Source organism: Arvicola amphibius, chromosome 1, assembly GCF_903992535.2.
Source record: "Arvicola amphibius chromosome 1, mArvAmp1.2, whole genome shotgun sequence".
In the NCBI taxonomy this organism is placed as follows: domain Eukaryota; kingdom Metazoa; phylum Chordata; class Mammalia; order Rodentia; family Cricetidae; genus Arvicola; species Arvicola amphibius.
Window position 1 is genome coordinate 151,368,828 of NC_052047.1, and position 24,548 is coordinate 151,393,375.

The window sequence follows — 24,548 nt, forward strand, 5'->3', positions numbered from 1 at the left end:
GTCACTGGAGGTGGGCGGGGTGACATGGCGCGGCCAGGACTCTGCAGCCATTAAACCGATCCTGATTGCGGTGGCCTCGCTTGTACGCTCGTGACCGGAGGAAGGTGGAGCGCTTCTTTTGGGACCCAAACAAAGGTGAGAAAGCCCAGGTGCCTCTGCGGGTCCCCGAGAGCTGTTTGGGAGATGGAGAACGGCTGCGCGGGCATAAACAAGTCAGGCGAGTAGCTGCCACCCACCTGGCACCCGCCGGGGCAGAGAGAAGCAGCCAGGGACGCGCGAATGCCCGGCCAGAACAAGTGCCAGAGTCCAGGGATCGGGTGAGCCTCCTGGCCTCTGGCGAGGGGTTTGTCCGTTCAAGGGCAAGTGCAGAGCAAAGCAGAGGTGGGCGAGAAAGTTGGAAGAGTTTGAGGGTTGTTCCTAGAGGGCCCTGCGAGAAGCCTCCTGCTCCTGAAGGCTTGGGGACCTTGCTTCTTGTTAGAGACATAATGAGCTCTTCTCCCTCTGTGCCTTAGGCATCCACACCGCTGCTGAGCTGAAGTTGAGCCCCACAATCACTGAAGAAGATGCCAACGCCCATAGTAAGCATGGGGGTGGAGGTGGGGGGGGGCGAGGGGGAGCAGGGATGAAATTGTGTTTTTATGATGACTCTTGTCTTCTCGGGGTCTGATTTGCTGTTTTGAAGAGGATCTTTGTAGTGAAAGCCACACTTCTCTCTACTGCTGGGATCAGGTATCAGCTGTGGATCAGATGCCACTTGTTGAGTGATGTCAGCGGTTGCTGAAGTGGGCAGGTTGGAAAGCCACCCTGCTTGAAACAGGCTCAGTAGAAGGCAGAAGAGGTGGACAAGTTGGTGGTTGGGTCTTTCTATCAAACCAGGAACCCTGGACAGGTTCCTGGGCTGGAAAGTCCGAGGCTGAACTGGCTTGGCAGTGGGCTTTTCTCTCCTCAGCTGACTCATTTCATGACCATCCCTGTCGCCAGCAGATTCCCAGCTCTTGTTTCTCCTTCGTTCCTTTTCCCTCCAGTCCCCTTCCCCTTTCTTTCTGATTTTCTGTTTGTTTATTTTTTTGTTTGTTGTATATTTGTTGAGACAAGGCCTTAGGTAACTCAGGCTGGTGTCAAACTTGCTACGTAGTGAGGACAACCTTGGATTTCTGATTCCCCTGCCTCTGCTTCTTAAGTGCTGGAATTATAGGTGTGTACCCATACTCGTTTTTTTGAAACTCTCCTGTATGCCAGGCAAGCACTCTACCAACTGAGACACATTCCAGCCCCAGCATCTTTCTTAACCCATGACGTCTTGAGATCATTACTGGGCAAATGTCTTCTTCACTTTAACAAGGACTTTACTGACTTGGTCCAGATTGTAGGTTTTTGAAGACAACCCAGTTGGGATTGTGTTCTAGTTCAGTACCTGTTGTGGATTTTAATCAAGCTCGAATTCATTCTGTTCCCCTGCTTGAAATATCATTTAAAAGTTAGTAGTTCCCAGAACAGTCACACGAGTCTAGTTCCAGGCTGCGCTTACAGCACCATAAACTACCGCTGAGACATTAGGAACTGACTGTTTAAAAACGCATGTGTGCTTCTGTTGTGTGTGTTTGACTGTGGAACTGTATGTTCTTTGATTTAACTTACGCACATACACAAACTGTTTTTAAATTTATGTGTTTGGGGGGCATGCATCGGCCTTGGCAAACATGTGGAGGTCAGAGAACAGCTTGCAGGAATTAGTTCTCTTGTTCACTGTTTGGGTCCTGGGATTTGAACTTAGGTCATCAGGCTTGGCAGCAATCTCCTTTACTTGATGAGCCATCACACCGCCCCTGCATTTTTATTTAATTAAAAGAATGAGAAATAAATATTTACCAACTGGAGGTTTGCATAGAAGCTATCAAATCTTACTGCTGACCCTTCTCCTCTCAGGCTGAACAGGGAAACCCATCGTTCTTTTCCTTGCACTCAGCTCAGTATTTGTCGTTATCCCGTCAGTGGGGCTGTGAAGCTGGGCATGGTAGCACACACCCACAATCCCACCACTTGGGAGCTAGGTGCAAGAGCCTGCAGAGTTGGAGGCTAGCCTGGGCTATGTAGGGAGACCTGACTCAAACAAAATAAGACAGGTCTCAGTGATTAAGTGCACCCGATGCTTTTCCACAGGATGTGGATTCAATTCCCAGCGCACACACGGTAGCCAACAACCATCTGTAACTCCAGTACCGTGTGGTCTGACACCCTTTGCTGGCATCCAAGAGCACTTGTACACATATGATGCATAGAAAAATGTGCAGTCAAAGCACACATTTAGATAAGATAAAAATAAAGGAGAAAAGTTTAAAAAACAAAACTCAAACCTGAACTAAAAATGCAGACTGTGACTAGAGACCTGTGCAGCTCCCTTGGCAGGGCTTGTGGGAAGAGGGCGGCATGAAGGTTCAGCCCAGGCCTCTCCCTGCCCTAAACTTTCTAGCCAGGTAAGAAGTTTGGATGAAAGATGCTTTCATCTTCTACCACTGTTTTGCTGACTTTGGGTGTTTCCAGGAAGTGAATACTCAAACTCAAACTGAAACCGAAGTCCTGTGATGTGAATGTACCTTCCAGTCCTTAGCCCAGAGCCCTGAACAGACTGCTTCCTTTCTTATCTTGTTTTGCTTCTTTGAGACAGAGTATCTATGTAGTTCTGGTTGTTCCAGAATCCACTGTGTAGACCAGGATGATCTCAGAACTGAAAGAGATCCTCAGGTCTCTGCCTCCCAGGCACTGGGAGTAAAGGCAAGGGCCACTAAGCTAGGCCTGACTGTTTTCTGATCTGAGCTTGATATCTGGGGAATCTGTGGAGTTAGGGTTAGGGTGAAAATAAAGGAGAGGAAAGAGGATGCTTCTCACGTGTGGTGGGGGCTTCTGCTCCTGCAGGGTTGCATCTTCACCCCCAGAGTTGGGAGGGACTGGAGGAATAGACAGTGTCCCCTCCCCAGGCCATCAGCCTCTGATGAGACCCTGTAAGTGCCAGGCTGGATGCTGGTGGAGTGGATCCAGTTCTCACCCCTCAGCATGCTTGGCCGGTCTAGATAATAGGATACACATGGAAGCTGGTCACACATTCCCCAGCTCAGACGTTCATTACAGTCTTACTGTCTAAGAGAGCTAGCGAACTGTGCATGGTCTCACAAACACACACACACACACACACACACACACACACACACACACACTTGTAATTCTACCACTGGGGAGGTGGCATGTAGAGTTGGAGGCCAGGCTCGTCAATACAACAAGACCCCCCCCATCTCAAAAATAAATAAAATCCACTACCACCAGCACTATCATCAACAACAAAACAAAACAAACTACCACCAACAATGAGAAATCAAATCCAAAACCCAAAAAAAAAAAAAAAAAAAGGACTGGGCTGGAATCGTGGAGGAGGGAACACCTCCCTCTGCAGGGTGGGAGGGAAGAGGCCCTGAGGTTTCCTCTTCTGCCCACTTATCTATTACTTGACCTTGAAGCTGGTTTCAGTTTAGAAGAGAGCTCCGACACTAAAGTTGAAGCCGGGGCTCTACAATAAGAGAGACTGATAGGCCTTCCCCGTGGCCCCTATCCCCAGCTCTTTTATGTTTTCATATCCTATTTTATCAATGAATACTTGAATCCAGGTAGATCTGTGGTAAAATCCTGCTATGGCTTCTGGACAGTCCCTGATGCCTTGGGTAAGTTCATTCCCAGCTTGGAAACTCTTTTTCTCTCATCTATAAAATGAGGCCGTTAGCAGGATTCCAGGTAACTTGTGAAGGCCCCAGTAGTGTTTGGTGGGGGTGTATGAGTTGGGGGTGGGGCAGTTTGGAATGCACAAAGGGGCCAGATTTACCCTGGAGGAGAATAGGCCTGGGGTTTGGTGCTGGAGAGCCTGGGTGGGCAGGATGCTTGGGGCTTTTGGGCTTCTGAGACTGGACGTCTGCTGGAGTTGCCACTGGCACTCTCTGACTAGGAGGCTTGGGCAGGGGCATGAGGAAAGGTAGTCAGGCCAGTTCTGTCTTATCTACCTTTCTTCTGACCCGAGGCTAGGAAGCTGGGGCTGCCAGGCTCTTCCTACTTCTTCTGCACCCCTTCCCCTCCTCCACCTAGCCTGTAGCACAGTCTCTCTAGCATTTTCCTTATGGTTTTTACAGCGTTCAGCCCTATCTTAGTTATTTCATACACAAGCAGTACCGGGTAGCTATCAACAGTCCTGATTAACCCCCAGAGATTAAGTCCAGAAGTTTGAGCAGTTTCTAAGGGTGTCTGGTGTGTTTCTGGGCTTCCTGTCATCTCAGATCAGCCCCTAGCTCTCACAGATTTTCTTTTCTTAAAACCTTTGCGTGGAAACTCCCCCAGCTTCTCATGAAAAGTCCATTCTTGGCAAGACTCAGGCTTTGTTTATTTGTGTTCCACAAGCTCCCAGACCTTTAACTCGGCATCGAAAGTGAAAGACATGGTCAGGTATTTTCACATTCACTGGGGCATGTGGTTTCCTGGAACAGGGAGAATTCTCTCAGGCTGGCTTCACAAGAGCCACGGTGTCCTCGCTGTATCTGGATGAAAACAGACTAACAGCCCCCACCCATTACAGCAGCAGAAGCTGCTGATTCCAGAACACTCCCTCTGTGCTGAGTCTTGATTATAAAACAGCGCGCATATGCTCATGTATGCTGTGTGCATCAGGAGGCAAGAGGCCAGTCTTGGGTGCTGTCCTTCTTTCATTTTTTTTTTTAATTTTATGTGTGTGGGTGTTCTGACTGCATATATGTCTGCATGCTATATGCATGCAGTGCTCACAAAAGTCAGAGGAGAGCCCCAGATTCTCTGGGACTTGAGTTACGATGGTTGTGAGCTGCCATGTGGGTTCTGGGAATCAAACCCATGTCTTCTGAAAGAGCAACCAGTGCTCTTAATGCTGAGGCATCTCTCTAGCCTCTACCTTTTTGGGGGGAGGGGCAGATTTCTTGCTTGCTTGGAAATCCCAAGTAGGCTTTCCTGGCTAACTATATGTTAGAATGCTTGCGTGGAGATCAGAGAATTGCATTTAGGAATTAGTTCTCACTTTTGCCTTTTTTGAGTGGGGGTTTCTCTTGGTTCTGCCACTATGCAGTGTAGCTGGGCCATGGGCTTCAGGCATGTTCTCCCTCTCTGCCCCCTCCTTGCTGCAGGAGTGCTGGGCTTCACTCTATGCCACCCTTTCTGGCTTTTTGGTTTCGAGGGATGGCACTCAGGTGAACTTGGGTCATTTGTACAGCAAGTGCTTTTACTCATTCCAATGTGGCTTTCTGTTTCAGCAAGGTCTCTCTGTAGCTTTGGTTGGCCTGGAACTTACCATGTAGACTAGACTTGAACTCAGAGGAGTGAATCAAAGATGTGTGCTGCCACCAAACCTGACACCTGGCCCCTGGCTGCTTATTATTATTATTATTATTATTATTATTATTAAACTGGGTTTTTGGGATCAAACCAAACTTTTGTATGTGTGCGGCAAATGCTTTTTCTATTGAGCTATTTCCTCCTCTACCCAGTCGTGTTTCATAGTTACTGGCTTATTTAATCTGAATCAGATGCTATATATAACTGTCCTCATTTTATGGCCGAAGAGAGTAAGGCCCAGGGAGAATTTGGGTAAACTTGCCCAGTGCTCTGTAGTAAGCAGTTGAGCCATGGTTTGAAGCACAAAGTCCTAAGCATAATCACTGTGCTGTTCCTGAAAATTAAACTTAGTTTGAGTTAAACAGGCATAGTGGGCCTCGCCCATAATCTAGCACCCAGGAAGCTAAGACTCTTAAATGCCGTGCACATTTAAATGGTCGTTGGTTAGTTGCGTGGGGAAAAAAATAAATGGAAGTGTGGGTAAATAATACAAAAGAATAAATGAATTGTTGGTGAGAACAATCCCTCCTGACAATTTAAGCACAGCTGTTAGATATCCAGGAGGGTTTCCAGCTTTTCAATTTCTGAACAGTTCAAAGCAAGCAGTTTACTTCATATTGGTCCAGAAACGATGGTTTTTGTCCTTGGAACAGTATTGCTGATGTAGCCCTTTATAATGGCCACACTATAAGTAAATATTTAAAATCTTACATTTATTTTATCCCGCATTTTCCATCTCTCTCTGAGCCTGTGTGCTATGGCACATGTGTGGAAACCAGACAACCTATGGGAGCTAGTTCTTTCCTTCCATAATGGGGTCTGGGGATTGAACTCAAGCCATTTGCATGACAAGTGTTGTTGAGTCATCTTTCCAGATTATAACCCACTGATTTTTGTCAAGTTTCAAGGTGGTATAATCGTAGCATCAAGAAAGTGAGGCAGGAGGATTACTATGAGTTTGAGGCTAGCCTAAGTTATATAGTAAATCTGAGATCATCCTGAACTACAAAGTGAGATCCTGTCTCAACAAACAAAACAAAACAAAACAAAAAGATAGGGACTGGAGATGCTGTTGAGATGCTAAGAGCACTTGCTGTTCTTGCAGAAGAGTCAGGTTCCAACACCCATATAGAAGCTCACAACTGCCTATAATTCCAGTTGAAGGGAATCCAGTGCCCTCTTCTGACATCTGAAGGTTTCTGAAATATATATGGTACATAGGCAAAACATGCATACCTATAAAAAATATAAAAAATAAAAATAAAGCATTTAACCCCCCTATCAACCAAAACCAAAACCAAAACATAGGTACATATTTATTTAAACTTTTTGTTTGTTTGTTTTTTTCAAGACAGGGTATCTCTGTGTAGCCCTGGCTGCCTGGAACTCGCTCTGTAGACCAGGCTGGCTTTGAAATTACAGAGATCCATCTACCTGCCTCTGCTTCCCAAGTCCTGGGATTAAAGGCATACAGCACCATTACCCAACTATTAAAATAATTTGAAAAGCTAGAAAATCAATAAAAATTAATCCTTCTAATTGAGACAGTTTCATGAAGGTTTGGTAACAGATGGTGTCTACATTTTCCAGTTTAAAAACTGAATATTCAACATGTGAGCATTTCTTCTCACTTAAATTTTCTTTTTTAAATACTGGGATTGGAGAGATGGCATAGTCAGCAAAGCTCTTGCTATGTGTGCTGGATGTCTAAATTCAGATCCTCAGCATCCATATAAAAAACGGGGCCCATGGTACAGGTCTGCAGTCCCAGCACTAAGGGTGGGGTCGGGTGGGGAGAGAAGAACCCTTGGAGCTCATGGGCCTGCCAGCCTAGCTATACCAGTGAGTTTCAGGGTCAATGAGAGGCCTTGTCTCAAAATAAGGAGGAAATTGGCTGAGGACGACTCCTGATGTTGGCATCTGGCCTCTGTATACACATACAGACACACACATATAGATACACACACCACACACAATACACCACACACACATACAGACACACACACACACACATGAACGAACACACAGGCACATGAACACTCACAGACACAGACATGCAACACACGTTTTCTCACACTCAACTCTTTAAAAATTTTATTTTTAAAATAATTCATAGTAAAAATATTCAAAGAGTCAAATAATAAAATATGAGTCCCCAAATGTCTATCAGTCACTGTAGGCAGTAACCAATAGTTTGGCATATTTTCCTCAGATCATGCATAATATATAATTCATTTTAATTCCAAGTATATAAAAATGTACATTTAAGCAGAAATAAAATAGTAGTCTTTTTAGGGGGGAGGTGGTGGTTCTGGCAATCAAACCCAGGACCTTGGCATGCTAAGCAAGTGCCCTTCCACTGAGTGGCATCCTCAACCCTGTCATGTCTTCCAACTTATTTTTTGATGAGAGGGGCATTTTTGAGATTGGGTCTCATGAAGCCCAAGCTGGCCTCCGAATTTACTGAGGCTGACCTTGAACTTCTGCTCCTCTGGCCTTCCCTCCCAGATGCAGGGATTACAGGTAGGCACCACCGTGCTGGGTTTTATGGGGTGCTGAGGAATGAACCCATGGCTTTGTACATGCTGGACTGGTACCCTACCAGCTAAGCCACATCCCCAGCCTTCAACTTGCCTTTTTTTTAAAAAAAAAAAAAAAATGTAGCTCTGGCTGTCCTGGAACTCAGTACATAGATTTGCCTCAAACTCACAGTGATCCACTTGCCTCTGCCTCCCAAATACTGGGATTAAAGGCGTGTACCATCGTGTCTGGCTTTGGCTTGCTTTTTTGGAAAAAATTTTTATTATTGTTTCTATACCTGTCCACATAAATCCATATTGTTTTCTTCAGTGATCTGATGTACACACACACACACACACAAACACACACACACACACATGATATGTTTAATCTGGTCCTTATAAAGTAGTTGGGGTTGTTTTTCAAAATGAATTTCAGAGGCCAGAATTCCTCAGTTTGCTGGCTAAGGAAAACAGCTCTGCAACCCTCTTTTGTGGGAAATAAAAGTGCTTTGTTCTGAAATCCTGTGGGCGCATAGTCTCAGCTTTGTCACTGTCCCTGCCTGTGTTGTGTAGGGTGTTGTGATGGCTAGGGGTTTCCTGAGCCCCATTCTGGAAAAGGCAGCCTTGTTCCTGCATCTGAGAGGACTTTCTGATAAGCCAATCCATGTTCCCTATGCAGAATACAACAGCATTCAGTTGGGCTCCTGGGATCCCTGTGGGTCCTTTTATAGCAGAGATTTGCTGATCCCACTGAGTGAAAATAAAAACCACAGTCCATTTTGTGGTCCAGTTATAGTTTTAAATTTCCCATGTAGTCTTCTGTTCTTCCATTGTCCTTTTATCAAGGGGTTTCAGGGGTTTCAGTAATACAGAAAGTGATGATTCCAGGTCTACCAGAAGTTTACAGGTTGGTTCCCAATTGAGAAAGTTATCATAGGTTTCTGGGAGCCTAAATTGAAAGAGCCATGTCCCCAACCCCAGTTCTTCTAGAGTCAGGACTGTTTATCTGTGGCTGAGAAGGCCAACCCGTTTTCCACTGGGGTCATTCAATTCCTGCAGGACTTTTGTAAGGGCGTTTTCTTTTTCTTGTAGGTGGCTTATTCAGGGCTGGAAGTGCCAGGAGCCTGTGGTGCGGCCACAGTGGCATGGTTTATTTTCACTAGAGAATCTTCCTTGATGTCTCTATTGTCAAATACTTTTTTGGGCTATTTCTAATAATTCTGACCAATTCTTTCCTACAAACCCATCCATCTTTTGTTTTTTTTTTTTTTTTCTCATAAGGCCAGGTTAATCGCCTTGAGGTTTCCTGGGTCCTCCGGATCTGGAGAAGTATATATAGTGGGCATGCCTCCAAATGCTTCTTCTGAGCCCTGTTTTACATCGGCTTCTGTAGACAGACTAGTAGGTTTGTGAGCCACCAACCTCAGGCCCACCAGAGGAATCTGGTGGTACTCAGGGTGACCTCCTGTCTCCTTCTGTCCTGTAATCCCAGTCTGGTCTCCTGAACAGAACTTTGTCAATAGCTGCTGTTCTCAGATCGTTATCAAGACTGCTTAATGCTAGCAAGCTCCTTAGCTGCTTCTGCTAGGTAGGATTTGCTCTCTCTCCCTTAGCAAAGAGAGTGCAGAGAATTTGTTGGCAGTCATTCATCCTAGGTGAGGAGATGGTTAAAAAAAAAAAAAAAAACAGAATTAATCAGGGAAATCAGAGAATTTGGGTCTTTGCTGATTGGATTCTTGTTTCCAGTTGTAAGGATCCATTGTAGCACCTGGAACATATAGGTATCGTCCTTCAGGTGCCTGGCAGAGAGGAAGGACAGGGACTGGAGTCCTTCTGTTTCACACACAGAAATGGAAACTGAAGTCACCTGTTGGCCAGGGGGAGGAAGCTGAATCTGGAGTTGCTTCTGCTTGGGGATAGGAGTGGAAACGAGCTGTAGACTGGCCAGGGCCAGGAAACTGAATCTGGCTACCCATTGGACCTCCCGGACAGATATGGGAGGGGAAAGGACCAAAGGTGGCTCCACCGTGGCAGCTGGAACAGAGCGAGTAGTTGAGTGGGGTGAGTGCTGGAGAGGCTGAGGTGAGGGAGAAGCAGGAGGAGGTAATAGGCTCAGGAGAGGTGGGGGCAGTGGAGATAAAGGGGGGACATGGGGCAAGGACAGGGTCCTTCTGAGAGTCCCGTAGGACAGGATTTTTGGAGGGCAAAATTTTGGTCCACAGACAGGGGTTTCTAGAGAGTCTTCTTTGTTATGACTAGGGCTTGGCCACCTTGCCTGTTCAGAACATACAAACCTTCATCCATAGGAGCAGATTGGATGTTGCCTCTGCCCAGGGTAGAATATACCTAATCTGGTCTGGGTGGCCAGGAACACTGCCCAGGCTACCTGGGAGCTGAAGGTGCTTCTGGGGGCCATCCAACGCTGAAAGTAAGCCACTGCAGCTCACAGAAGGATCAGGGGCAGTCCTTGGTGATAGGATAATCACAATCCTGCTTAATTATAGGAGGGTAAATTTTGTCAAAGTTTCTCAAAACTTTTTTTTTTTTGTCTTTTTGAGACAGAGCTTCTAACTGTCCTAGCTTTGGTAGACCAGGCTGGCCTTGAACTCACAGAGATCTGCCTGCCTCTGCCTCCCAAGTGCTGGAATTAAAGGCATTTGCAACCACTGCCCAGCCAGAACATCTTATCATATCAGGATAGAGTGTGTCTGAGGTGTGAGTCAAACTTCACAGGGTGGGGAGTATATCAAATTCCAGAAACAGGCTAAAAACTTGGTTAATTTGAATTTTGCAGCAAACAGAAATGAACTTATTTTGACCTTATAACAAAATAGTTCATGATGTACTCATCTGTAGATAGCTAGACAGGTTCTATTCCTTCCTGATTATTGTGAATGTGCAGCAATAAACACGGATACACAAATGTCTCTGTGGTGTGCTGACTTAGAAAAAAAATAAGATGGAATCAGGCTGGTCCATCAGATTGGCATTTTTTTTCTTCTGTACAAGGCTAGATAACAAACATTTTAGGTTATTTTTAAAAGATTTATTTTATTTTTAAGTGTGTGTGTGTCTGTGTGTGTTTGTGTGTGTGTGTGTTTGTCTGTGTGTCTCTGTGTGTGTCTGTATGTGTGTGTTTGTGTGTCTGTGTGTGTGTGTGTTTGTGTGTCTGTGTGTGTGTCTGTGTGTCTGTGTGGCATGAGTGCAGATGCCTGAGGAGGCCAGGGTTACAGGTGACTGTGAACTGCCTGATATGCATACTCAGAACCAAACTTGGGTGACCTGCAAGTCACCCAGTTTGGGATTGTAAACACACATTAATTACCATGTCTGACCTTTTCATGTGGATTCTAGAGAGGATCAAATGGATGTCAAACAAAGCAAGCACTTTGCTTACTGAGCTATCTTCCAGTCCACAACACTTTCGATTAGCAGGCTACCCTTTCTCTGTTGCGAGTCCTCTGTTGACAAAGCCTTCACAAAGCCTTGTGAAGTCGCAGGTCAGGGCCTGTGGAGCCCAGAAGAGGGTCAGATCCTGGAGCTGGAGTTACAGGCACCTGGGAGCTGCCTGCTGCCGGTGCTGCTAGCTGAAACTGGGTTATCGGCAAGAGCAGTGGGTACTCTTAACCACCCAGTCAACTCTAGTTCTTCATTATTGCTTCCTCTCTTGTTTCAGTTTGCTTTTGGAACAGGGTCTCATTATGTAGATCAGGCTGACCTTGAACTCACAGAGGTCCTCCTGACTCTACCATCCAAGTACTGGTATTAAAGGTGTATGGCGCTACATTCAGCTAATTTTTATTTTTAAATTTAAAAATTAATGTGTAATTTAACCAGGAAATAACATGGGGAAGATAATAACTTCAGTTAAAATAGAATAAAGAGGGCCAGCTGCAGTGATGCACACCAGAAATTCTATCACTTGGGAGGTGGGTGTAGGAAACCAGTACAGGGTTGTCCTCAGCTACATAGCAAGTCCAGGCAAGCCTGGGCTAAGTGAGACCCTGCCTCAAAAATAAAACCAAACCAAACCCCAAATTTATTATATAATTCACCTTTTAAAGTGTGTAGTTAGTTCCATTTTGATAAACACAAGTGAACTATTGCCCTAATGGAGGACAAAGCAGATGCACGCATAGCCTTAAGTCAAAGAAGAGATTCAGAACTGGTCGAAGCGCGGAGGATAAGGACTGCTGGTGCTCAGTTCTAATGGGATAGCTATGTCCCTCACCAAGGACCAGGGAATACTGAGGCAGAGGGGTGGAAAGACAGAAAAAGCCAGAGGATAGGGAAGAGTGTTTTGGGGCACTGTCTTCTGAATAGGAGTTGGCCGCTGCATCATGCATGTCTTGAACATACAGTAGCTGTGAACCCTTGTATGGCACCTGCACAAAATGGAGACATGAAAATAGGAAATAACAGGGTTGCAGAGATGGCTCAGCCGTTAAGAGCACCGGCTGTTCTTCCAGAGGACCCAGGTTCAATTCCCAGCACCCACATGGCAGCTCACAATCTGATACTTTCCTCTGGTCTACAAGCATACAATGCAGGCAAAACACCTTCATACATAAAAAAATACATCTAAAATAAATAAATTACACACACACACACATATAGTAGGAAATGACTAGCTGGGGCTGTAAAGGGGTCCTCTGGAAAGAGGAGGGGACAAGAGAGGGTAGTGGGAGTGGGGAATGTGATTACACTATATTGTATACAAGGAAGAAACTAAAAAGGTCAGAAAACTGCAGAGCAGCACAGTTTAATGACCCTAACATCCCCCATGTTCCTTTCTTATGGTGCCTCTCCTCATCCCAGCCCCTCAGGATTGCTGACCAGTTTTTTGTCCTATATTTATGCCTACTTTGGAATGTCATATAAAGAAATCTGTACAGTGTATAGCTTTGGGGATATGACCTTGAACTCATTATTTTGTAAATAACTGAATATTTTACAGGCTGGACTGTTACATTTTAAATGCATTTTTGTCATTGTAGTAAGGTTTTGGAGGGAGTAGGGAGAGTGAAGAAGAAGCTTTGAGACAGGGTTTCATTATGTGGTCCAGGTTAGCTTAGAAGTCATTTAAAAACTATTTACTTATTTTATGTGTATGGGTGTTTTTGGCTGCATGTATGTCTGTGTACCATATGGGTGCCTGGTGCCTGAGAGAGGGCAGAAAAGGGTTTAGGTCTCCCTGGGCTGGAGTTAGACAGTTGTAAGCCACCTTGTGGGTGCTGAGAAATTTAATATGGATCCTCTGGAAGAGCAGTCAGCATTCTTTTTTTTTTTTTTTTTTTTTTTTTTTTTTTTTTTGGTTTTTCGAGACAGGGTTTCCCTGTAGTTTCTAGAGTGCAGTCAGCATTCTTAACTGCTGAGCCATTTCTTCACCCTAGTCTGGAATTCTTAATAATCCTGCCTCAGCACCGCCACCTTGAGCGGGAGTTCAGTAAGTAATATTTGTAGCAAGAGCACTAAGAAGACAAAGCTAATGAGAAGACCTTTTAGGTTCACATGAAAATACTTTTAGGTTCACAGTTTTTTGGGTTTTTTTGTTATTTGTTTGTTTGTTTTTTCAAGACAGGGTTTCTCTGTAGCTTTGGTGCCTGTCCTGGAACTAGCTTTTGTAGACCAGGTTGGTCTTGAACTCACAGAGATCCGCCTGCCTCTGCCTCCCGAGTGCTGGGATTAAAGGCGTGCGCCACCACCGCCTGGCTTAGGTTCACAGTTTTTAAGGAGTGTCTTTTATTTGTTCTTTAATAAGTGCATACATGTATACAATGTATCTTGATCATAACCCGCCTCCAACTTCACCTGGCCATTCCAACATAACCCCTTCTCACCTTCATGTTCTTTCTCTCTGCCTCTTCTGTCTCTCTTCTCTGGTTTTGGTAACCCACTGAATCCAACTAGTGTTGCCTGCTGGAATACTGACTGGTCTGGTCTCTTGCTCTGTGTAAGTCTTCTATAGGTGACCATAGCTGCAGTGATCCTGGGTGCTACAGCCATGTCACGTCCGGAAGACAGCAGCACTTCTCCATCCTCTGGTTCTTCTGCCACATTCCCCGAACCTTGGGTGGGTGGGTCCGTGGTGACGTAGGTGTCCCATCAGAAATGAGCACTCAATAGCTGCTTATTCTCAGCACTTTGCCAAGTTATGAGTCTCTGCATTGACTTTTGCCCGCAGCAGAAGAAGCCTCTATGTGTATAAACACAAGTATTGGAAGGGAGTTTGACAGTGTGTCTGTCCATTTATCAAAACAACAGAAGTAGGTCCCTTACTAGAGCCTGTGACCTGAGCAATGTACTTTTGATCAGATTTACAGTATCGTGCATATTATAGGTTTCTTTCTTAGATTTGTTTTATGTGTATTCATGTTTTACATGCACGTATGCATGTGTAACACCTTCATGCAGTATCTGTGGAGGTCAGAAGAGGACATAGTATACCCTGGCAACTGGAGTTACAGATGGTTGTGAGCCACCATGTGGGTGCTGGGAACCTAACCCCGGGTCTTCTGCAAGAGCAGTAAACACTCTTAACTGCCAGGACATCTCTCCAGCCCCCATTTTGCAGTTTTTAATCATGGCATATGTGGATGGGTGTGGGGGATGGTATCTTTTCTGCAGGCCTGGATCATGGCCTTGTGAGGCAAGCCAGCATCATACTTGCAGGGCCTGCATCCACATGGGCCTGCCTACTGGAACTGATTGGTGGGACATAAGGGCTGCACCTTCTTAAATGAGCCTGCTCTCATCTCAAGGTTTCACGCCATCACTAATAGTCGTGTTCATGCTTTTGCAGCCGGAACCAAAGCCTGGAGACCTGATTGAGATTTTCCGCCCTATATACAGACACTGGGCTATCTATGTCGGTGATGGATATGTGATCCACCTGGCTCCCCCAAGTAAGAACACCAGGGCCTTTATTGTTCTGGGCCTAGGGACTGGGAAAGGATGTGTGGAACTGTGGGTAACAGGTTGTTCCTGGGTGCTTCTTGCTCCTTGATTAACCATTTGTTTCTAAGTTTATGTGAGGGCAATCTGATGTGTCAGGATGGGTTCTGAGCTTTTCCTTAGAGCAGAGGGTGTCAGCCCCTCAAGGCCTGTGAATAGGCAGGCCCTGCCCCCAAGGATCTACACCTGCCAGGCTCTGCCCACAGAACACTCTAAGCGCTGTAAAAGCTGGAACCAATCCCTCCAGATGTAGGTTGCCAAGGTCAGCCCTACAGGGTAAAAAGCACAGTCTCAGGACTGGAAATCCCACCCTGGAAGTCTCCACCCTGACAACCTCCATCCCCCCAAAAAGCCTATATAAACCCTGTCTTCTGTTCAGTTCTCTGCTGCTTCTTGCAGGAGCAGAGGTGACCACCCTCCTGGGTTTTTCCTTCCCAATAAGTCTCTTGTGTGAGGTTTGTTATGTGTTGTGACTTTGTGGTATTCCTTAGCTTCTGACTGCCAGAATACTTTCCCCTTCAGAGCTGTGACACGTCCACTGGGGGAGCCTCCTCCCTCAGAGCTGTGACACTTCACTAGGGAAGCCTTTCCCCTTTGGCGCTGTACCACACAGGGGTCTTTGTAGAGAGGCTGAGGTGTTTTCTTTCTTTATAATTTTTTATTGAATTTGTTCTTAGACAGTTTCATCATGTACAAAGTGCATCCTGAATATCACCCCTCCCTCTCTGGCCCCACCCTCATCATTCTCCGCTACAAATCCCTTTCCCATATTTATGCCTTTTTTGTTGTTGTTGTTGAGACCCATTGGTTTAACCAGGGTCCTCTGTGTGACCCTGTAACATGAGAGGCTGCTTGTTGGGGTTTCTGTCCTGCCCAGATCCCATAGCCCGTAAATCCCAAAGAAAGTCACACAGAGGTCTATATTAATGATAAACTGATTGGCCTATTAGCTCAGGCTTTGTATTAGCTCTTATAACATATATTAGCCCATTATTCTTATCTATGTTAGCCACATGGCTCAGTACCTTTTTCAGTGGGGCAGGTCACATCTTCCTTCTTCCGTGTCTGGGTAGGACTGGGAAGGAATGGGCTTCCTCCTTCCCAGAATACTTCTGTTCTCATTGACCCACCTCTACTTCCTGTCTGGTTGTCCCACCTATACTTCCTGCCTGGCTACTGGCCAATCAGCATTTATTTAAGATGTAATTGACAGAATACAGAATTGTCCCACACCATGACCCTTGTTTTGGAACTATCTGATGGAGACTGGTGGGTTTATAAGGTACACAACAGAAGACAATGATGGCCCTGCCCCTAGATCCACCAATAGTCAATAGTTCAGCAGGGAGGGTAGAGACCTGTGAGTCTGTCCCCAATCCATGGGTGACTGTTGATAGGCCCAGTCTTATGCGAGGTCTGTTGTAGACAGCTATACATAACTGTTTTCTAGTTTTTATTTTTTAAAGACAGGGTCTCATGGATGGGTGGGTGTAGTGGTGCACTCTTTTAATACCAGCCCTCAGGAGGCAGAGGCAGAGGCAGACAGATCTCTGTTGGGGGATATTTGATCAGAGTTTGCATTTGCATTAAATAAAATTAATCTTGGGTCAGGAGGCTGAGTGAGCAACCAGTAGACAGAAAATGATCATAGAACATCAGAGGGCATCTGGAAGAGATAGATGCACTGGAAGGAGTAGGGAGGGATTTGGAGTGGCATGACTTTTTTGTTTGTTTGTTTGGTGGAGCAGAAGGTTGCACACTCTTTGGGAGACACCCACAGGAGAGAAGGTAAGCTGGTTGACACGCAACCTTCTGAGCTAGCAGGTTTTCACCCCAGCCTTTGAATCTCGAAACTTTTTTTATAAATAGAATGATAGAGATTTAGTGAAAGCTACTGTTAGTGGCAGTGGCAGAGCTGGTACCTACAGAAACAGAATTCCTGCCAGGCTGCAGCCTGAGCAACCAGGCCAGAGAAACGGGCCAGTAACAGTGGATTCACAATTGCTGGCTGAAATAGCAGTAGATTAAGGCACAGCTACTGTGCTGAAGTTAAAGGAACAGATCTCTGTGTGTGAGTTCAAGGCCTGTTCTACATAGAGTGTTCCAGGACAGGTAGAGCTACATGGATCCTATTTCAAAACAAAACAAAAGACAGGGTCTCACTATGTCATCCTACATGGTCTAGAATTCTTTATGTTAATCCCTCCAAAGAGTAAAGATCATTACCCAAATTCTTTGATCAAATTAAGCAAATTTTGTTTTCTGTCAGATAGGGTCATGACCCTAAAGTTGGGTTTGAGAAAATGGCATCAAACACAAGAGACAGTGGGGTTTATATAACCCCCCAAAACTATGAGGCTAATAGTTTTTAAGTGTTGGAAGCTTTCAAGAGGAATCTGGTTATGAAAGAATTTGGCCGGATTTTTTTTTTTTTTTTTAGTTTTTCGAGACAGGGTTTCTCTGCAGCTTTTTTAGAGCCTGTCCTGGAACTAGCTCTTGTAGACCAGGCTGGCCTCGAACTCACAGAGATCCGCCTGCCTCTGCCTCCCGAGTGCTGGGATTAATGGGCGGATTTTTTTTTAAATTTATTTTTATTTATTTATTTGGTTTTTCAAGACAGGGTTTCTCTGTAGCTTTGGAGCCTGTCCTGTGACTGACTTTTTTTTTAATTGATTTTATTGAGTTCTACAGTTTTCTTTGCTCCTCTCCTTTTCAGCCCTCCCCCATGGTCCTCATGCTCCCAATTTACTCAGGAGATCTTGTCTTTTTCTACTTCCCATGTAGATTAGATCCATGTATGCCTCTCTTAGAGTCCTCATTGTTATCTAGAGTTCTCTCAGGTTGTGATTTGTAGGCTGGTTTTCTTTGCTTTATGTTTAAAAACCACTTATGAGTGAGTACATATGATAATTGTCTTTCTGGGTCTGGGTTACCTTACTCAAAATGATGTTTTCTAGATCCATCCATTTTTGGCTGAACATTTTAAAGTTATTTGGCAGAATATCTTATCTTCTTAGGGTGGAGTCAGAGTGTAGGATGTAGACCATGTCAAATTCCAGAAAAAGGGCCAATACATGGTCAAACCCAAGTTTTACAGAAAACAAGAGTGAAGTTATTTTGCCCTTGTACTAAAATGGCTTCTAATCTTAAAATGGAGTTAGGATGGTTCATCATGTATTCAACAAGGCTGCTCTTGAACTCATAAAGATCTGCCTGACTGTCTCGTGAGTTTTGGGATCAAGGGAGTATCTCACAATGCCCAGTTCAAATGTTTTATGCATTGGAAGAGATCAGCCTATTTTATGGCCGAACTTCATGGAAGAAAGATTACTTGGCCTCTGCTCTTTTCCTTTCTGCCATTGTTCGATGGTCTCCCAGTGTCACATTTAAAGACCGGTCCTGTCCTGGTTACTGGGGTGCCGTTTCTTCACCCAGAGGGCCCTGTTCCTGACAGGGAACCGGTCTTGTGATACTCCATGGGCTCCTGGATCTACTTCTTCGGGATATAGCTCCTTTCCAGCCATCATACCCAGTGCATGCTCATTCCTCAGGGTACGGGTCAAGAGACCATGCTCTATGCTATGTCAGCTGCTCTTCACTGCCTCAGCCTGGTCCTACAGAACCCAAGTTCCTCTTCTTCGAGTCACTCCATTATTGCCTCTTTTCACCTGTGGACCTTGGCCGAGGCTGCCACCACATCCTCTGGGTCTCTTTGGGGGAGCAGCTGGAGAGTATTGGTCCCTTTTTTTCCTGGATAGGTGGGAATCTAGAAGACCAATGGTATAGCACTGACTGCACATTTATTTCTTTTCCACCCAGGCCTGAATAACCACACAAAACTATATTAATTACAATACTGTTTGGCCTATTAGCTCAGGCTTCTTATTAACTCTTACATCTTATATTAACCCATTTCTATTAATCTGTGTATCACCATGAGGCTGTTGACTATTGGTAAGGTTCCGGCAGTGTCTTTCTTCTTCAGCAGCTACATGGTATCTCTTTGACTCTGCCTACTCTCTCTCTGTATCTCTGTTCGGATTTTCTGCCTGGTTTTACTCTGCTAACCCACTGACCAAAATAGATTCTTTATTAACCAATGGTAATATTCACAGTATACAGAGGAGAATCCCACATCAACCAACCTCTCTTCCTGAGGCCATCAGCCTAGTGAGGTCAAGGAATTGTAGCCCAGATGGAATCAATAGGTTATATGCTCTTTTCCCAGGAAGATGAGGAGGTCCTAGCACATAGTTGTAGAGTCAAGAACTGGTTACAATGCCAAGGACCAGCTTTTCTTGGTTAAAGAAACACTCCAGTAGCCAGGGTGGTGATGCATGTCCATCATCCCAGTAGCCAGGGGTGATGGTATATGCCCATCACCCCAGCATATGGATTGCAGAGGAAGGAAGTTGTTGAGAGTTTGACACCAGGTTGGACTACATAACACAGTAGTTTCCAGGTTAGATTATAGAGTGAGCCACTATCTCATCCCTCAACTGACCACCACCCTTCCTAGCCCTGCTACCACTAAAGCATCACAGTAAATTATGGCATTAAAGCCTCACCTGTTTCCGTCCTGCTCATTCTTTGTGGATGGTGCTAAGCCTAGATGCCCTTCTGCGGACTAGCACTGAATCCCTGTGCTACCACTTGTTGGCCCTGACCAGGAATGACTCCTCTGTTCTTTGCGAATCCACAGGTGAAATTGCAGGAGCTGGGGCAGCCAGCATCATGTCTGCTTTGACTGACAAGGCCATCGTGAAGAAAGAACTGCTGTGTGATGTGGCCGGGAAGGACAAGTACCAGGTCAATAACAAACATGACGGTGAATATACCCCACTGCCTTTAAGCAAGATCATTAAACGTGCCGAGGAGCTGGTGGGACAGGAGGTGCTCTACAAGCTGACCAGTGAGAACTGTGAGCACTTTGTGAACGAACTCCGTTATGGAGTTTCCCGCAGTGACCAGGTACGTCCTTAGCCCCTGTACCTGACTTTAGGTACCAGGTCATTTCCCCAGATGACAGTGACTGGATGTGAGTGTGGGTGGAGACAGAGTTATAAACAAGACAAAAAATAGCCTAGGTGTGGGCTGGGCTGGAGAGATGGCTCAGCGGTTAAGAGCACTGGCTACTCTTCTGGAGGTCCTGAGTTCAATTCCCAGCAACCACTTGTTGGCTCACAATCATCTGTGATGAAATCTGGTGCCCTCTTCTGGTGTGCAGGGAGAACACTAGATACATAATAAATAAATAAATCTTAAAGAAAAAAATAGCCTAGGCGTTATGCTTCCTGTCCCCGAGTGTCATGCGTAGGGTGGGGAGTCAGGCAGGCGAGATGGCAGTGCAGATCAGCACATAGGGTAGTGACGACCAGTCCACCCCTGTGATGATGCTCTTCAAGCCTTGGAGGCAGCTGTTAGCCCCATATTGTAGATGAGGAGCTAGAAGCTTCTAGAAAAAGCCATCTGGCTATGGCCATTCATTTCACCCAACAAATCTTTTTGAGTCTTCAGACTCGTGCTGTGTTTTCCTGGCAGTGCGATGCAGCTGTGTTGGTGAGGGGCAGAGAGAGTTGATGTGTGGGCTCATTTAACCAGCCTCACTTAGCAGGCTACAGGTAGCACTGTCTTCATCCAAGGGGAGGCCCTTCCATTTGTCCATTTTCTCTTTCAAGACCCCTGGCCTTGAACCCTTAGTCTTCTCAAATTTATTTAGCTTGCCAGTGCTGGGATCCCAGGCAAGTGATACCACATTTGGCTTTGCATGGGTGAGAAATTAAGATCTGTGTGGTTATTTGCGTCTGTGTTTCAAAATCCTTTCTCTTTCTGCTTGGCTAATGTGGTGATGGAGACATGGACTCCTGTAGTCATAGACTTGGACCCTTCTATTCCAGTGGTAGGGATTGAACCCAGGGTCTTGCCATGACAGGTAGGCCCTCTATTATTGAGCTAACCACCCCCTTTCTGGCTCTTTGGCCCCTGTCTTTTACTAGCTGTGTGATCTTGGATGACAAGTTTAGTCAGGCTCCCCCACTTAGTATAGTACCTATGAGAACTGATCAGAGGATTTCATGTGAACTAGAGAGGAGAATTTTTATGCTCCACACAGGGCTGACTCAGAAAAGGAAGCTGATACAGATACATTACCGTTGCAGAGACAGTCTCTGAAGTTTGCTCTTCTTGCTTGGCTCATCCAGGGCTTTGGTTGCTGGCCATTCTGGGCCACTGTGACTTGGATGGGGAAGCATTTGCTGACAGGGACAGTCTCGGCTTTCTCTCGTACTGCCCATACTGGTCGCTTGTCTTATACTGCTTTCATACTTTCTCTCGCACTGATTGTTCTGGTCGTTTGGTTTCTCTTGTCTACAGTGAGACATTAGGTATCGTCCAATGGGCAGCCTGATTTCTTTCTTCAATTAGCCGATTATTCAGCAGCTACTTGATATATCCTTGTCAAGGGCGATTGACATAGAGGAGCTGCATATTGCTAAGTGAACAAGGAAGGCGATATTGTCAGTGTTTGCTGAGCACTCCCAAGGGTCTGAGTTACAGTCTGGCTTCATAGAACAGCCCCTTTGGGGCAGGAAGCAGGCAGGGATATAAGAGGAATGCCATTAGTTCTTGGGTGACTGCAATTGCAATGGTGGCGCACGCCTTTAATCCCAGCCCTCAGGAGGCAGAGGCAGGATCCCTGTGTGTTCAAGGCCAGCCTTATCTAGAGAGAGAGAGAGAGAGAGAGAGAGAGAGAGAGAGAGAGAGAGAGAGAGAGAGAGTGTGTGTGTGTTAGAGTTTCAGGACAGCCAGGGCTACACAAAGAAACCTTGTCTCAAAAAACAAAACAAAATAAAGCATTAACAAAAAAGAAAACCAGAAAATGATACCATGATAGAAGGGATCTGGGGGATGACAGTACTCAGTCTGTCTATTGGCATAAAGGTTAAAGACCCTGGGTTCAATAACCAGCAACGCACACACACACACTGCACGTACATGGACAAATACACATGGACAGATACACAAACCGAGAGAAATACACACAGACACGCACAGTAAGAAACATTCGTTGCTGAGTCCTATTTATCCTGATGGTCATGAGCCCTGGTTCTTTCCCAGTGCACTGAGGAACCCTTGAGCTTCTCTCCCACACTAACTGTTATCTGTTAGAAGAAAGGAGACGGGCATGAGTTCCTAGAAAGGAACTGACATAAAGCTATCCTTCAGAAAAGCTTTGTTAGGAGAGAGAACAAGAGCCTCCCAACCCCAGGCAGCCATGATCAGGCTGAGATGCGAGAGCTTTATGAGAGATGGGGCCGGGACTGCAGGATGGAGTTTCAAAGGGAGAGTTTGCTAGAGCAGGGGTGCTAGAACAGCATGCAACCATGAGGGGCAGTAGTGAGGCTGCGAGGTCTGGGAGACTCGTATTGAACATGCTCATAGTCACTCAATGTCCTGTTTGTGGTATGATACAACCTCGCATGTTCTACACTTGTAGACCTTGAAAGCTCTTGTTTATCCCGGTCCAGAGAACAAACATTCAGGTCTCTGCTAGGGTGAGGGAGGAGATCCAGGGAACCGGCGGAAGTGTTCTCTCCTGTTCACTCCCAGAGGAACCTTGGCTTGTCTGTCTGACCCTCTCAGGAGTTTCTTTCTCTAAGTAGGGTTATGCCTCAGCTTCTCTGTCTTTGCTGAATTCTGCTTAAAACAAAGGCCTCCAGGGCTAGTGATGGCTCTGCCACCAAGACTAGGCTCACAACCAGAAAGAAATGCCCCAAAATGGTGCTGGGGATTGAACTCAGTGTCTTTCCCTGGTAGGCTAGTGCTCTACCATGCTGCCCTCTCCCCACACAAGCAAACGCTTTATTTTACTTTAGCTGGGTTTTAGGAGAGTGAGCGCTGACAAACGTTCAGCTTTCCCCGCACCGTCCTCTTTTGCAGTGCTTTCCTTTCCTGCTCGGCAGCAGCACGAGTCAGTTATGCTCACACCTGCATCACTGCCATTCCTAGCAGAATTTAAGAACAGAGAATCAGCTTCTGTGGCTCACACCAGTAACGCATGGTGGGCAGAGGCAGAAGGACCAGGAGTTTCAGATTAACCTTGGTGTGCTGGCTACTTTTTTTTTTTTCAACTTGACACAAGCTAGACACATTTTAGAATGAGGGAACTTCAACTGAGAAGATGCCCCCCCCCCCCAGATTGTCCTGTGTGCAAATTTGTGGTGCATTTTCTTTATTGATAATTGATGGGGGAAGGCCTATTTCATTGTAGGTATTACCACCCCTGGGCTGGTGGTACCAGGTGCTAAGAAAGGAGGCTTAAGTAAGCCATGTGTGAGAAGCAAACCCGAAAGCAGCTTTCCTCCGTGGCCTCTGCATAAGTTCCTGCCCTGCCTGCGTGTACCGACTCCCCTCGATGGTGGAGTGTTACCTGGAAGTGTAGGATAAAATAAGCCCTTGTCTCTACAAGGTGCTGTTGGTCAGGGTGTTTTATCGCAGCAGTAGAAACCCTAAGACTTCACCATGTACTGAGCTCAAGTTTGAGGCCAGTCTGGGCTACATGAGACCTTTTCTTAAAACATAAAAGATGACAGAAAGGGGACTGTGGAATAGGAGCCACTGCTTTGACTCTGGTCGCTGGGCGGATCGTGTGTAAATCATGTCTTTAACCCTGGTGCTTAGGAGGCCAAGGCAGGGGGATCTTGAGTTCAGTCTTCTACATAGAAAGACCCTGATTCCAAAAGAAAAAAACTAGCAATCAGCAAAAGCAATAAAACCCTTTAAAGGGAACACCTCCATATCCGGCAGGCCCAGACACTGGACACAGGGCATGAGGGAGGTCTCTGTGCCATGAAGGTCAGATATATTTTGATTTCTCAATTGCAATTTCTTCCTGACTTTGCACTCGCCATCGGTTGGCCAGGATCTTCAGCCCCTGCTGTCACCTCACTGCCCTTTCCACAGATGCCTTGCAAAGATGTAAATAGTCAGGGGCTCAATTCAGGCTACCATTTTGGGTCCGGGTAAATTCCAGGCCAGCTGGTTCTGTCCATTCCTTTACCTCCCAGTCCTCATCTCCCATTGACCCTGGCAGTATTTGTTGGCTCTCTAGTTTGGCCACTGGAAGTGAAGGGAGCATATGAGATGCTGTGAGCTGAGTTACCCTGTTCCCACATTCTTGACAGAGAGCCTGACTCACCTCTTTCTCTGTTGCAGGTCACAGATGCCATCAAAGCGGTAGGCATCACTGGAGTGAGCTTGGCAGCCATAGGCCTCATTGGAATCATGTGTTCCAGAAACAAGAAACAGAAGCAATGAGTTGAATGACTATTCAGCCTTACGGGCTCTTCTTTTGCTAGAGGGTTTGAAGTTTGATTCATAGATTTTACTGTTTTATAATTAGGCTTATTTTCACAGCATACAATAAAGCACAAGCAGGTGATTTTACCAAAAGGATGCTGCAGTAGCTACCTGGTGTGACGTCTTTGGAGGGAAGCTCTGGGTTCTGTTCTGGGCAATATTCTTTCCTGCTTGTTCCTTTTCTTTGCTGTAGCACCCTTTGCATTGCAGAAAACAGAGTCCGACATGATTATCTCATCAGACAGATGTGGTATGCCAAAGGAAACAGCCTGGACAGAAACCTCAGATAACCAGGGCTCCTGGCCTAGAACTTGATCCAAC

At 45.8% G+C, this 24,548-nt stretch overlaps 1 protein-coding gene across 3 annotated transcripts; it reads left to right on the plus strand.

Moving 5' to 3' along the window:
* LOC119803305 (phospholipase A and acyltransferase 3) lies at positions 1-24,323 on the plus strand. Of its 3 annotated transcripts, none has more exons than XM_038314515.1 (5): positions 1-135; positions 513-578; positions 14,719-14,821; positions 19,573-19,841; positions 24,084-24,323. In XM_038314515.1, the coding sequence occupies exons 2-5, from the start codon at positions 564-566 to the stop codon at positions 24,183-24,185; spliced, it is 489 nt and encodes a 162-aa protein (XP_038170443.1). In that variant the 5' UTR covers positions 1-135; positions 513-563; the 3' UTR covers positions 24,186-24,323. The 3 variants fall into 3 exon arrangements, with proteins under 3 accessions (XP_038170443.1, XP_038170451.1, XP_038170434.1); XM_038314523.1 differs by lacking the exon at positions 1-135 and adding an exon at positions 263-381; XM_038314506.1 differs by lacking the exons at positions 1-135; positions 513-578 and adding an exon at positions 3,520-3,710.
* The last annotated feature ends 225 nt before the right edge of the window (positions 24,324-24,548 follow it).